At 33.7% G+C, this 15,758-nt stretch overlaps 2 protein-coding genes and 1 pseudogene across 4 annotated transcripts in view; 1 reads left to right on the top strand and 2 right to left on the bottom strand.

Moving 5' to 3' along the window:
* Window positions 1-1,719, bottom strand: part of LOC107674700 (ubiquitin domain-containing protein UBFD1-like) — a 7,051-nt gene extending 5,332 nt beyond the window's left edge. The window contains exons 1-2 of one of the 2 annotated variants that reach the window (XM_016468778.1): window positions 1,636-1,719; window positions 464-745 (exon numbers count right to left, since the gene is read on the bottom strand). In XM_016468778.1, the coding sequence (XP_016324264.1) occupies window positions 464-745; window positions 1,636-1,651 (298 nt within the window). In that variant the 5' untranslated portion in view covers window positions 1,652-1,719. The other variant, XM_016468779.1, reaches the window with a different exon arrangement.
* Window positions 1,720-3,452: 1,733 nt separating this feature from the next.
* On the top strand, window positions 3,453-11,053 carry LOC107674682 (UNC93-like protein MFSD11). 2 transcript variants are annotated; one of them, XM_016468748.1, is made up of 15 exons: window positions 3,453-3,633; window positions 4,057-4,237; window positions 5,109-5,164; window positions 5,675-5,782; window positions 5,862-5,941; window positions 6,536-6,632; window positions 7,565-7,623; window positions 7,836-7,980; window positions 8,419-8,468; window positions 8,677-8,742; window positions 8,829-8,954; window positions 9,094-9,268; window positions 9,470-9,605; window positions 10,671-10,851; window positions 10,953-11,053. In XM_016468748.1, the coding sequence occupies exons 2-14, from the start codon at window positions 4,148-4,150 to the stop codon at window positions 10,821-10,823; spliced, it is 1,341 nt and encodes a 446-aa protein (XP_016324234.1). In that variant the 5' UTR covers window positions 3,453-3,633; window positions 4,057-4,147; the 3' UTR covers window positions 10,824-10,851; window positions 10,953-11,053. The 2 variants fall into 2 exon arrangements, with proteins under 2 accessions (XP_016324234.1, XP_016324233.1); XM_016468747.1 differs by having other exon boundaries at window positions 10,671-11,053.
* A 2,320-nt stretch (window positions 11,054-13,373) lies between these two features.
* On the bottom strand, window positions 13,374-14,979 carry LOC107674680 (uncharacterized; annotated as a pseudogene).
* Between the last annotated feature and the right edge of the window lie 779 nt (window positions 14,980-15,758).

The raw sequence follows: 15,758 nt of genomic DNA, 5'->3' as shown, positions 1-15,758 counted from the left end.
ACACACACACACACACATACATACATACATATATATATATATCTTTACATGCAATTAAATTGGATAATGGATGATGACAGACTCTATTGTCTTCTGTAAACCTGCTTTACAGCTGGAATTGAATTTGTTTCATAATTGGATGAATTTTACAACATTAGCAGTTATTTTCCTGTTTATTAATGTGAAGCAGCTTTGAAATAATCTGTATTGCATTAGGCGCTATAAAAGTAAATGTGACTTGACTATGTTGCATGTGTCCAAATGTTTAATTAGTTTATCTCTAATTTATCCACAAAAGAGAACAAACAGGAACGTTCTCCAAGGTCTCACCTGTATGACTTCTGTAAAACACACAAGTCATGCAGGTTTAAATGACATGAGATGATGAGAATGAGAAAACCAAGACAGAAATGTGTTCCATAAAGCATATATGCCATCCAACCACAACTTTCATGCAAATTACCAGTGAGAGTGTGAATCTTCTCTTTCAGCTTAGCACCAGTGCCATCTAAAGGAATTTTAAGGTCATATTTGTTTTTGTTCCAAATGATTTTCACTTCCACCATCTCTTTCCCCTCCTCACTTTCCTCTCCGTTGCTGACAGCAGCAGGCTGAGCCGATGTGCTTTCACCATCGGTAAGAGATGCTTGTTCAGTCCCTGCTGCATCTTCTTGTCCAGCAGCTTCGCATGGCACTTCTGGTACCTTCTGTGTGACCTCAGCCTCCATTCCTGCTACCTCATTTCCTGTGGGAACAATTATCAGATGAGAAAGATTTTTTAATCGTATTGATAAGGAAATGTAGTTTTCAATGCGCAAATGTTGACCTGTTTCAGAGTACTGATATGACAATTTCAAACTAGTATTAAAGCATTAAAATAAAACAAACAAATCCTCATGGGGCAATATTTTATAACTGATAAGATATATAGCTAACATTAACACTTTTGAGGAAACTAGGTAACTCTCTCAATTTTAGATAAAAGCTGAATTCAAGTGTTTATTCTAGATTCCCACCCACTACTAGTATGTTTTACTTCTGAAATAGTCCTAACTAGACCGTCTCTAGTATACAGGTTTTAAAAGCTAACTGACTAGCTGCTGTTCAGAGGCGCAGAAACATCTAGTAAATTCCCTTATGCTCATTTGTGCCCAACTAAGACCAATAACTGTAACCGTGTTGTAATCGTACAAAACTGACTCGTCGGTAACTATAGCCAGCCCGCTGTTCTAATATTCGCAAGCTCATATCAAGTCTGTGTCTCAAAATTCAGTGAGCTGTCTATCTAGACAGCATCTTTGGGTGCTATTGGCTCGATTGGAACCTTCGTTTAAAGGTTCCAAACGCTTCCGCGATGCCTATAAATGTTAATCGAAAGTTCCAGAAACGTTTAAACGTTTCAGCATCCCTCAGAATGCTGTCTAGGTAGACAGCTCACTAGATTTTGTGACACAGCCGAAGTTTTCGACACGGCTAATCACAGAATATCTAGCTATTATTTCACCCTGACAAGTTAAAAGAACGTACGTTCAGTGTAATAGAAGTGTCAAATAACTGGAACTGATGTAATGCGCCTATAAATAACACTTCAAAGACTGTGTAAATGGCATTTAAGTACATTTTCACGCTACCTACCATCCTGCGCCGCCATGATGATTGTGTACAATATGAGGAAAGGCTTCTGGGAAAGTGCGTGCTGTCATAGAATGAGCTGTGCGACTTCCCGTAGTGACTTTGCGATTTTAAAATCTGGTGTATGAAACATAACGAGGAATTTTTTGGAACCATACATTCAGTGATACAGAATGGATATAATTATGAGTTATTCGACAAAATAATAATAATAATAATAATAATAATAATAAAATAAAAAAATCGTATGCCCAAAAAAAGTTGTTGTAGTTTCTTTTAAAATTATTCATAAACTATATCATAAACTATCCAGTAAACTATTAAGTTTAATGACAGTATTTTACACCCAATTTCTCCTTTGTCATCACACGTGCCCATCTATTTTAGAATTGTGTTTGTTGCAAAGCATTGACTTTTGTAATTTTGTAAACAGGAATGTATCCCCTATTAGCAAAAATGTTTTAGTAACTTTAAAAATAAACTTTTTTTCATAATTTGTATTTCTTGCGAAAGTTGACATTCATACATTTTAATTTAAAATACATTTCAAGAAATGTTTATTCTTAAAAAAAAACTCAAATTACTTATACGACCTACTGTGTAATACAACAATTTAAGAATTTCATGTATTGTGACCCTCTTAGAATATTTTGTTTAGGCTATTGTCTTTTTGCTTGTAAATGTTGCATTCTTTGTTGAAATTCACAAAGAAAATAGCTTAACGAGGATCCCAGATGTGACGTAGCCTATCAACGTTTGATGATTTCCAAATAATAGTGATTGACTTGCGTTCGGTGTATGGCAAGCCATTTTAGCTTAAAGTCCGCATGAAATCAAAATGGACTTTATTTACTTTACTAGCGCACATTGCTAGTAATGATGTGAACAATTAATCCGTGCAAGTTAATCCGCTGAAAAAAATTGTTTGTCTTCGTAATCTTTAATCAAAATCTGAACATTTACTTCCGCTCTGGAATGGCATTCCTTTTCTGATGACGTCAGTTTGACGGCTTGGGCAGAATATACTTAAACACACCCCTCTAACGGTTAGATTGCTATGAGTGAGAGACAGAGAGGAGGAGCGCAAAAATAAAACCATGCCCTCTATTCAATATTCCGTTTCAGCTGGAAATACGTCACTATTCACGCGGACTTTAAAATATTCCCAGCGTTACTTGTCGTAATTGCATTTTTACTAGTAAGAATTTAATTACAGAGCTGTACAATTAAATTCTTACTAGTAAAAATTTAATTAGAGAGCTCTCTAATTGTTCTTGTTACTACACTCTAAAAATGATGGGTAAAATAGGGACAAACCCAGCAATTGGGTTGTTTTGACCCAGTGGTTGGGTTACTACCCAGAAGGTTGGGTTAAACATTTAACCCAACCGCTGGGTCAAAACAGCCCAATTGCTGGGTTTGTCCCTATTTTACCCAGCATTTTTAGAGTGTAGTAAGAATTCAATTGTAGAGCTCTGTAACTAAAAATGAATGGAAGTCAATGGAGACATATGACTAATAAAAATTCAATAGAGATCTCTAATTGGAATTCTTACTAGTAATAAATGAATTAGACAGATCTCTAATCATAATTATTACAAATAAGAATTGAATTAGAGAGCTCTCTAATTGTAATTTTACTAGTAAGAATTTAATTGTAGAGCTCTGTAATTACATTTTTAGTAATAAAAATGCAATTACGACGAGTAACGCTGGGAATATTTTGAATTAATAAAAAAGTCAATATGCAGTTGGCTTGCCATAGCCATATTGCATATAGATCTACTGACGATCTATGCGTAAACTTACCCTACCTTACCTTGAGGGGTTGGTGATCTTTCAGCGCTTAGTCAATCGACAACTTTAGTATAAACAAGTATAGAGATCATTTCACGCACATCCTAATGTTCATACAGTGAATGGCTGCTGATTTTAAAGATCAAGCATGACTGATGCAGCAACAACAGCAACTGGGTGTTAAAGTTTGGCTTTGTGAATAGGGTAAGTTATTGCAGTGATACAGTGTTATTGACAGCATGTGTAACTAGCACTGTGCTGTAGCTAACCTGGAATAACTGAGTGGGCTAACTAAAGGTTATGTGGTCGCTCATTAAACTTAAAATGTATTAAATAGCTCATCGATATAGAGAATTTATCAAATCATCTTGAAGCAACATTTTTACACAATAAATCCAAGCAGCATACTGTACATAGGTTTTATATATATAAAACCTAAACATATGTATGTATATGTGCTTTTATATTGAGGTATTTATTAAATACCGATACTTCTGTGACCACCAACTTGTATTCGCTAACGTTTAACTAGGCCTACTGTTATGGATATAATGCAATGCAATTATAGTGTAATACACGTGCTGTAGGATCCCTAATTACTCAACTACTCGGTTTGTTTTCTACCAGTTTGTTTCCTGGATGCTGGTTTTATTTACATGGACCAAGATACACTCGCTGAAACTCTTGCGTCTTACATGAGGATTTAGTTGAGCTGAGGATGGCGGATATTAGGACATATAATGTTGTTATTTTGGGAATAGGATTTTTGCTCATTTTTACAGCCTTCACCACCTGTGGTAATATCGAAGTAAGTTGTGTTTCATTCTTATTGCATGCTATAAACTATAGACTGAAATGTATGGTAGGATGGCATGCTTCATTATGCTGCTGTGCTTGAAAATATCTTTGAAATGTTTATTTTGTTGTACTGAAATTTTAGCCGTACTTATGCCAAAACTTAAGTTTACTTAGCAGTTTTAAGTTTTTAATTAGCAACAGTTTCTACCAAAATAGAGTAAAAGCTAAAGTTATTTTGCCACGATAAAATGTCCTTCAGACATAATTATAGTCATTTTATTCACACATTTTTATTGTAGAAACAATACCATGGTGAAAGGCAAGTTTGTTTTTTTTTGTGAAAAACGACATTCACTTTTTCAGTTAGAAACAGTGATGAAAACAGTGTATTGTTGAGATAAATCTGGGTCAGGCGCTTCTCCTGTTTTTGATTTTCCCCATCAGTCAATGAATTATCCTGCATGACTAATGGGAGGAACAAATTCAAATGTCACTGTGGACTCATTTAACCTCACAGTCACCCCACACAAAACCCACAAACTCAATTTAACCATGAAAGGATGTCTTATAAGATTCAAAAAAATATTCTCTAAGGTTGATCGATGTGTTGAAAGTTGTAGTGCAAAATGAACCGTCTTTAAAATATTCACGATGACATAAGGGTAGTTGACATATCAACATGTCTTGCAGTGAAACATGCTTCATGTACAACCCTTAAATAGCATTTTTTATCATTCTTTTTTTAATACATGTAGTTTTTAAGGACTTCATGTTTACAACATTAATTATTTATTTAACATTAAAAAAAAAATTATTTGTCACGTTACAGGGCTATTTAGTTCAACAACAAAAAGTTTGTTGATTTATTTATTTCCTTTTAGCAAACAGTGGTGAAAAGCTTGAATAGCACTAACTTCACTGGGAGTGGCTATCATAGGTAAGATCTCAGTCCTTCACCTTTTCTACATCTCATATTCATAATTTAGAGATTTATGATGGATATGTAAATATAATACATTGCACTGTAAAAAAAAAATCATTATGTCATTTTTACTTAATTTAATGAGCCTTCATAGCTTTAATTCGGTTTTCTTCATCAATAATTAGATTATTGTAATTAGTGATTTAAGTGGTTGAAAAAGTGTGAAGAACTCATCACTGTATATATAGGTTGGCACCAGTTTGACTTAAAATTTAAGGTAGCAATTAAACTTCCATTTGCAATTTTAGTCAGTTGAACGCTGGTGAGTTTGTAATTGTGACAAAGAAATGCAAATGGTGCATTATTTCACAGTGCAATATGACAAGAGAAGTAGAGGCTAACAAATCATATCACATTTTTTAATGTCAGAAATGGAAGGTAAAATAAACTCTAGGTGTAGATATTATGAAAATATGTTTGAAATGGGATATTCAACATTTTTTCCCCCCTTTTTTCTTTTCACAGCCTTGGAATAATATATGGAGTTTTTTCATTCTGTAATGTGTTAGCTCCCATTATCGTTGCAATAATTGGACCACAGTTTACCATGTTCTTGAGTGGAGTTCTTTATAGGCAAGTATCTCAGATTTCTGTCTGACTGTTCATCTTGTAGTCATCATGCCACCGTTTTCTCACTTCTGTGTGTTTTCAGTGGTTATATAGCTGTATTCATCATTCCATCCACATGGTCCTTTTATTTCACATCAGTAGTAATTGGCATCGGAGCAGCCAGTAAGTAGATATTTAAAACACACAATCACACTCATAGTGTATTTCACATCAAATATTTCATCACTTGCCAGCTAATAATTGACTGAATAGTTCCCCCAAAACCATTTCATTACACCAAATACACAAAATAATGTTCTTTTTAGCAGCATCATATGACCCCTTTAATTATCACCCTCAGACCAAGATTCAGATGAGTTGTTCATCAGAACTATTCCTTTAACCACATAAATAATTAAATATTTTTCTCATTAAATACAAAACTTGTAACTTTTCTCAGTTGGTGTGGTTAGTCTTTTATGTACAGGACACACTACTACAGAAGTAGATGTTTCACATTTTTTAATTCCTTCACCCACTTAAGCAATACGGTTAAGGCAGGTTATAGTTGTCACTCCAAAAAGGTACTATAGTTGCATTGTTTTGTTACACTGGTGAATCCAATATGGTCAGTCAAAATGAATCGCAGGCGATAGTTTAAATGACAGTTAAAGGTTTTAATTACTTATTTGCTAAGAGGGGTTTAATATTAAGTAGTGCATTAATTCATGTTTTAATCATTCTAATTGGTGCAACCTGCCTTTTTTCTATCCACAGTGCTTTGGACAGCTCAAGGGCACTTTCTGGTGGAGAACTCTGATGCTTCCACCATCAACAGGAACACAGGATTGTTTTGGGCTTTACTGCAGTGCAGGTCAGGAAGAGACAGCTGCAAACACTCACACAGAGCTCAGTCTGATGCACAATTAACCTGAAATTATAATCTGAGATTCACTTGAACAGATTACCCTTAATTGTCTGTGATCATCAACAGTAAACTAATATGGAAGGTTAGGAGTCAAAGCAATAGATATTCATCAGCAGCATTCAGATTAATAACTATATGCATCTCTTAAAGGCATAGTTCACTCAAACATAATAGCTGTTGTTCCAAACTTGTGTTATGTTCTTTCTTCTGTGAAAGAACACAAAGATGATAAATTAGACAGAATGTCTAATTTTGTCTTGTCCATATAAAATGAAAATAAATGTAAACTGCCATACTCTTAAAAATAAAACAAGAACATCATAAATACAGTCCAAATTACTCTATATTCCAATGTATGTTTCAGTGTTAACTTGGTATTTTAATATCATTGAGATTAATATTTTTAATATTATTATATATTATATTATTTTAATAATATTATTAATTGGCATTAATTTTTACATTTGCTGTTTTCACTGTAATTTTAGTTAGTTTTAGTAATTTTGTTGTGTGTTTTTGTTATTGTTTTTTAATATGTCTATAGTTTTTATTAATTTTATTTCAGTTTTAGTTTTAGTTATTTTAGCACATCATGTTAAACTACATGGCAAAGAGATGTCATGTTGCCTTGGCAGCTAGTTTAAGTTAAAAAATATTTTTTTAAGTAATGTAAAAAAATGACAGTGGTTTTAGTTTAACATAATGTTTATATTATTTATATTACTCTCCTTTTGTGTTTAACTGAAGAAAAAAGTCATATTGGAGGAGTTATACAAACTTACTAACCAAATCAGTAAAACCATCAAGAGCTATGTTTTAACCACTTAAAACTGTCCATGATTCCTGTATGAAAAATTCTATATGTGTTTTCTTTCCAGTATGTTGTTTGGAAATCTATACATTTATTTTGATTGGAAAGGAAAAACTGAAATTACAGGTAACATGATGGTTTGAAAAATCATATTTTGATAAAAGCAACTTGATTGTGTTCACTCTTTGATTTAACTTAAGTTAAGCCGCACTTATTTAATCTCTGCTAACTATATACTAACTCTCAAATGACAAAAATATTTCAAAATTTAAGAATAAATTGTTTTTTTCTCTAATGTGTGTGTACATTTTTTTTTCTGTCACATATTTTACCCACAGATAAAGACAGAAGGATTATGTTTACTGCTCTGCTGGTTATCTCAGCACTCGGGACACTAAGTTTTCTTGCATTGAGGAAGGTCTGTCAGCAGGAAGAGGTTCTCTCTGAAGAGGAGGGCCAGTCTCTGTTATCGGCAAGATTGAAGTAAATTCACTCATTCATTTAGTGAATGATGATGTTGAATGAGAGTTTCCACTTTGCACCAAAAACAAAAAAGTTTGACATTTCCTTTCACAGATCCAACAATAAGGATTTTTGTTCTGCTTCCCAATCTGGCCAGAAATTCAGATTAATACTTGCCCTGTCGATATGTACCAGCACCAAAAAAAAATAAAAAAAGTTTAATGTGTGGTTTTATATTCTTCGTTTTAACAAAAGCAAAAAATAAATTAATAAAATACAACAAATAATTTAATAGGTTTTTAATGTCTAATAATTACGGGAAATGATGTAACTCCATGATAACCCCAGCTATAAATGAATTCATAAACTTTTGTTTGAAAACGATGGTGATTGCTACTTGCAGATACTTATTGTTTGAATTCTCATTGGTCGCTGATATAATTTGTTGTGTAATTTTAGATATAAACAAAGAGCAACATCTGCTGTGACAGAAGCGAAAACACAGTTTAGTAAGTTCATATGGCTTAATTTTCACATTTGTAACATGATCTGCTATTTTTTATAAAACAATTTTATTAAAGAATTATTCAAGGAGTAATTATACAAATTGGTCATCCATTGTAGTGGTTCATCAGTTAATTGTTGTTTTATTCAAACCCATTTTCTTTATTGATTGATCGATTTACTGATTTATTGCTTTTGTCTTTTTTCCTTTAGAGACGATTTTGGAAATCTTCAAAACAAAAACCATATTGCTATTAAGTTTCTGCATGGCATACAGTGGTAAGGACATCACTAAAGGAAACAGCCATTAATTCCATGAACATTTGAGCATGATGTATGTTTTGATTGCTGCTGTTTCATTGAAGGTTTGGAGCTGTCATTTTACAGTGGCGTTTATGGAACCTGCATTGGAGCTACGACACACTTTGGCGATGTAGCAAAAGGCTTAATTGGCATTTCAGGCATTGTGGTGGGAATCGGAGAAATAGTTGGTCAGTGCACTTTCAGTTTGCAGAAGTATGAAGTGTGGACAATTAGATGTCAATTTTAGTAGTATGAACATCTAAAGACAAGCTGGGCAGGTACTTTAATAGGATTGGAGCTTGATTAGATGTTGTCTCTTGTTTGCAGGGGGAGGATTGTTTGGCCTTGTATTGAAGAATAACCGTTTCAGGCGCACTTCAGTTGTCTTCTTAGGAATGGTTGTGCACTTTGTGGCCTTCTACTTGATATTCCTCAACATACCAGATGACGCACCTGTGGTTTTCCAAACAAGCTCACAACATAAGCCATATCTGGTACCAAGGTACAATAATAATTTAAGAGAGATCTACAAAATAATTTGAAACAAAACCAAAAACTGGCAGGGAATGCATTAATTGATAAAAAAAAGATACACTGAATGCAATATAAGCTGTTTGGATCATCTGCTGAGCTACATTTTGTTTCCTAAAGAGTGCAGTGTTGCATTGTTGATGGCGCTGTGTTCATTTATTCACACTTGTAGCGTGTCCATCGCCCTGCTGTGCAGCTTCCTGCTGGGTCTTGGGGACAGCTGTTTCAATACTCAACTCTACAGCATTGTGGGCCGGGCGTTTGCTGAGCAGAGTGCACCAGCCTTTGCTATATTCAAATTCATACAGGTAACGACAGTCTGCATTTTTAAAAATTGTATTCTGCTTGATATCAACAAGCCTGCTGTGTTATTGAATCAAAGAAAACACAGGCCAGTTTGCTTGCATAATACTGTGTCGGAAAATATGGGGCCATAGACACTGTGTAAGGAAGTTTTTTTTATTTTTATTATTATTAAATTAATATTTTTATTTGATCAAGGACTTGAATTAATCAAAAGTGACAGTAAAGACACTTATGTTACAAAAGATTTCTACCACAAATAAATGCTGTTATTTTAAACTTTCTATTCATCAAAGAACCCTGAAGAAATGTATCAGTTTTTATACAAATCTTAAGCAGTACAACTGTTTTCAACATTGATAATAATAAGAAATGCTTGTTGAGCAGTAAATCAGCATATTAGAATGATTTCTGAAGGATCATGTGACACTGAAGACTCGAGTAATGATGCTGAAAATTCTTTGACATCACAGGAATGAATTACATTTTAAAATATATTAAAATATAAAACAGTTATTTTTAAATTGTAATAATATTTCTCATCATTACTGTTTTTACTGATCAAATAAATACTACCTCGGTGAGCATAAGAGACTTCTTTTAAGAAAAGTGTGTGTTTGAGTGTTATATAATAACTAAATGACATATATCAAGAAAAAATATCATTAAAAATAACATTTACACAGACTTGTGTGTATCTATGTATCTTTGTGGATCTAATCAGTAGACTAATGCATAGCCGACATTCGTGCAGTATAGGCTACTTGCATGGATGATGGTACTTAATCTGATTAGGCGTGGTGTTTTGAGAATTTGAGAACTGCTGGTTTATGTCAGTAGAATATCTGATTAGTATTTAGAAACTAAAATAAGGTTCTGAAAGTTCGAAAAAATAATACTGTGCTTCATTAAAAGCTTTTTAGTTTTCCCTTAACTTTGGCAGATAGAGTTTACCCCATAACTTTCTTGATGAATAAACTGCATTTATAGTTCCAGTGGCCAATAAATAAAGTGAAGTGTATTCAATATGAATTCGATTCAGTGTGTCAATAATACAGTCCCTCTCTCAGTCTATTTTTGCAGCTGTGGCGTTCTTCTACAGTGGTTATATACTGCTGACCTGGCAGCTCCTCGTGATGGTCGTCATGGGATTCACAGGAACGCTGTGTTTTTTCATGGTGGAGAGGATGCAGAATATGTCAGCTGACACACAGGAGTATTAGTTTGGGGTCTTTCTCAGGACACATTTCAGTAAGTGTACTACTTGCACTATTAGTTTGTTGTAATTAAGATGAAGTTGGTAGTATAAAACACTACTCGTGATTTATGCGAAAGTGCCTTTGTTTTTGTAGGACTTTTGGGACCTTAAAAATACAGATGGAATTACAGTTATTATTTTTTTTATTTACATGCTATGATAGAAAATTGTTAGTTGGAATTGCATTACGATTTTCCATATAGTATTAGTTTGGGGTCTTTCTCAGGACACATTTCAGTAAGTGTACTACTTGCACTATTAGTTTGTTGTAATTAAGATGAAGTTGGTAGTATAAAACACTACTCGTGATTTATGCGAAAGTGCCTTTGTTTTTGTAGGACTTTTGGGACCTTAAAAATACAGATGGAATTACAGTTATTTTTTTTATTTACATGCTATGATAGAAAATTGTTAGTTGGAATTGCATTACAATTTTCCATATCTTTAATTGAATTGTATTACGTTTAAAATGATATTTCAATATTTTAAAGGTGCACCCGTTTAGGTTACGTTTATGTTGTGTTGACTGACGCGGCAGACGTCTTATACTGATACCTAGTGGCGTAGTTGCAGCATCACGTAAAAGCAAAGGCTCTTGAATCTCACTGATTCTGTTGTAGAAATTCACTTGACTTAGTTATTCCATGAGCGAAGGTGTCGGATAACAGCTGGGTTAGCAAGATAAAACTAGTATTCAGCTGGTCATGTGATTATTAGACCTGCTCCATGTAAAATATAACAGCTTTTATTATGCTACTGATATGACTGGAGCCTTAGTCTCGTGTGAGATTTTAAACAGATTTTTATTAAGTATAATCCATCTCTTTATGTGTATTATTTGTTAAACAAATACTGTTTGGAAAAATACTGAGTGCACCTTTAAATTTCATGTAAAATGATGTTGGTGACGATCAGATGATTAACCTCTGAATTGAAATATGTATACACCATACAATTTACAGTCAAAAGTTTGGAATCATTAAGATGTTTGTTTTTGAAAGAAGTCTCTTAAATATAGAAAAAACTGAAATGAATTGTCCACACACAGCAGAGCTGTATCATTTCAATTAAGAAAGCATTTTTCTCAGGGTCCTGCTATATAACTATGATTTTTATAGGATCTGTAACTCTAAAAGGCTAAAGACATGCCAATTCGCTTTTAGTTTTCTTTTCTAAAATGATTTTATACTTATATACACTCTGTGTCCTTTATTGTGAACCATTGTTAAGTTGATAAACCATACCAGATAAGCTGGTTCAGATAATGAAAGTATTACTCCTAGATAGCCAGACAGTGATGTCATGAGGACTCTGTCACAAGACAGTCAGAACTGGTTTAAACAATATTTACACAAACGTCGTCTTCATGACAAATCATGTCTTGAAGACACAAGTCTTCTTGGCTTTATACATGTGTTCGTACATCACAAAAGTGCTGTTTGTTGTAAACCAGTGTGTATCTGAAGCAACAGCTCTCTAGGCATACAGTTAACATGAGATTATTTGTTCTGGAACCAGTTTAGTAAATCTGGCTTTTTTAAGATTCAGTTACCTATATTAAGTGTAATGAATAATGATTGAAGCAAGTTTTACATTACATTTTACATAGCATAAAATGATGCTGAACATTACAGAAATACTGTATCTTGTTATGCATAATACATGATATAGTTCAGTCTGTGTTTTGTATTTTTGAATGTGTAATTTGGATGTCTTTTTACATTTGTACTACACCCCTGCTACACACTAGCCAATTTAAGGCATACGTTTCATAGATTGCAGCTATGCAATAATTTATATGTGTCACATTGTAAATATTTGTGTTTAGATTTAGCCTCTTTGTGCAAAAATCGGATTTTTGAACTTGTTAATTGACAATCAGTATAAAACATTCTAACCTTTTGGGTTTGATTTGATATTTTAAGGCATTTCAATAAAGAATTATTATTATTATTATTATTATTATTATGTGTTCATGTCTATGTATAAATTAAATGTGTTCATGCCTATGTATTTCCATTTACATGGACCTTTTCACTGACCATTACAATGTAGTATATTTATAGTACTTTTACTGTCTTTTGGTTATTATTTGTCCACATTATAGTTTAGTGCTTGTATAATTCAGCGATTATTACCACAGTACTGAATCTCACATCAATGTAATGAATTTCATGAACTTCTCGATTGAGTCTGCCTGAGAAAAAGAAGCGTGAAAAGGAAGCCCTTCACTTTGAGGAAAAAAAAATCATCAAAATATCAATAAAATCATTTTGGGATTTCCAGTACTTTTTTCTTTCGTTGGTGTAAATTTTGATGCCTCTGAATTTAAACATTTATTGTATATCAGGATTGTATCTTTATGATTGAAATCATTAAAATTTCAATCACAGCTATTAAGTGAGACTGGGGGCATTTCTAACAAAAAACAAAATAACAAAAAGTGTCACCCACAACATTGTTTAATATATACTGTATATTTTTATTTTTGTGGAAAAAATAAAACGGTGGAAAAAATACAAGACTGACACGGCAATAATAGTAAAAATAGTAATATTAACTTTACATTTTACATTAACAAATGTAACTCTCAATGTGCATCAAACAATAAAAGGCTGTAAAACATATACAGTAGATTGATCAGGATTATTTAAGACTATTAACACACATGCAATAATGAATTTGAGACAAATCTAGATAGACTTACAGGTGGTGAACTCAACTGTTGTGCTCTGGTCACTAGATATACTATGATCATTATAGTCAGAGCTCATTGTTGCTGTCAGAATGTAGTTGGTATTTGGCTGGAGATTTTTGGCCACGATCTCAAAGGATCCCACGGTGTTCGGCACTGTCTTGGATATCTGTATTAACCTCAAGGATTCAAAAAAATGTCTTCCTGCCAAACCACTTTTGTCATACTGGTCATCCCAAGTTACATTAAAGTTTCCATTTTCAGTCTTTTGCACTGATAAGACTGGAGATTTCGGTTTGACTACAGAAAACCAAAAACACATAGGGTCGGATTAAACTTTTTATATTTTTTAAATAAATTTAGAGCTAAAAAGCATGTAAATTCAACAAATGTCATAGAGAAGGATTAACAAGAGCTTATAGACAACATTTATACTCACTGAAGTCTGACGTCATGAATCTTTCGCTTAATAAAACAGTTGTTCCTTCCAGAAGTGTAGTATTGAAGATCTCTGTTGCAACAAACCCTTGCACTTTAATTTTGCACTCACAATTGTCACTGTGATGACTTCTCTCAAAGATGCATGTATACTTTTTAAACCTGCATTTTAAGAGATATTTGTGTCAACTGATTGCTAAATGAACAGCAATACATTTAGTTATAGAGGAACTACAGGCCTGGACAAACACTCACTCATTGAATACAGGATGTGTGATGTCGAGCTTGTATCCAGAGCAGCTTTGAGGAGAGACTGCATTTCATTTCTGTCTCATAGTCATTAAAACACTTCAAGTCCTCCTTTGTGGGCTCTACAGTGATTGGAAAATAAAAGACTGGGTGAAATCACTATCACAAATGACCACAGCAGAAGCAGCTTTGCAAAAGTAAAAGTGGTTTAACACTAAAACACTGTGTAAAATATATAAAGGATGCCAAAATGAAGTTTGAGGAGAGCAAGTAACAATTCATGTCAAATTATGATTTGTTATCATATTAATGGATTGTTATCCGAATCATCAGCTTTTCTCGCTTATTTTGATGTAGGCCTATAGCTAATAGTTCACAACATTTTCATCATTGGGGGCCACAAACATGAGGCTACACGGAAAATAACGGTGTATAGAGTTACATTTGACACAATTGTGGCAGCATACATACATACGCTATGTTTTCAGACTGTGTTTTAAAGTTTACCGTAACAAAGTGCCTGGCAGAACAGTGTGAGGATGATCTGGCTCAGAAGAACTGTGGAAAACATTATGACCGTGCTGTAAAAAGAAGAAAGCTCAAATTAAACATACGGTTTCACTCACAAACACACAAAAAGGCCAATAAATGCTCAGTTTAAGCCCTACGCATAGCAGAACAAGAACATGCGGGACTGAAGTTTCGTTATTCGGGACAGCAGATCTGACCATTTTTGGTGCTTCCGCCCTTGTTTAGAGAAGTTCTTTATAAGCGAGATTAGGCCATTATGGGGCAACAACAGGAAACAGAAATTTTGACTTTTGACTTTTTTATTTTATTATTATTATTATTATTTTTTTTTAATGTATATTCATTACGCTTAACAGGATACATCATGTCTACTAACGTTCGTCTGTGGGATGTGAGAGGAGAAAACATTTCCTCCACTATCCCATACTGGTTACTATTAAACAAGGTTAATTTATTTCACGAATGTGTAAAATTGTGAGGTTGAAAACCAGTAGAAATGCCTGATGTCGTGACTTTACACAAACGCCCAGCAGATGGCGCTGCAATGATCCAAATGACTAATCTATAAACGCTGCTTATGATATCATTTTGTTACTGATGACAGTTAAAGCTGCAGTCCGTAACTTTTTTTGGTTAAAAACGATCCAAAATCAATATTTGAGCAAGTACATAACCAGCCAGTGTTCGAAACTATCGCCTTACTTTAGCCCGATTCACAACGGTTATCTAATAATGTTTTTTAAATTTGAGTGGTAGGGGTTTTGGGGGGAAATTCGAGCATGGCACTGCGTCTTTATGTCACGTCTGTAAACATAGTTTACAGCCCCAGCTACTAGGCTATTGCATGTGAGGATCCTGCAGGTGGCGGATAGTTTATAGCCTTTTCTCACAGCAGCCAGAATAATTAAATGTATCATTTTGATGGCGGACAAATCTTTGTAATCCCAGGCCATCTGTAATCAGAAGCACATTTTATAACTGGAATAT

This window comes from Sinocyclocheilus anshuiensis, unplaced genomic scaffold (assembly GCF_001515605.1).
Source record: "Sinocyclocheilus anshuiensis isolate Anshui unplaced genomic scaffold, SAMN03320099.WGS_v1.1 scaffold152, whole genome shotgun sequence".
Taxonomy (NCBI): domain Eukaryota; kingdom Metazoa; phylum Chordata; class Actinopteri; order Cypriniformes; family Cyprinidae; genus Sinocyclocheilus; species Sinocyclocheilus anshuiensis.
Note: the sequence above shows the minus strand (reverse complement) of the source record. Positions and strands in the feature narration are given on the sequence as shown.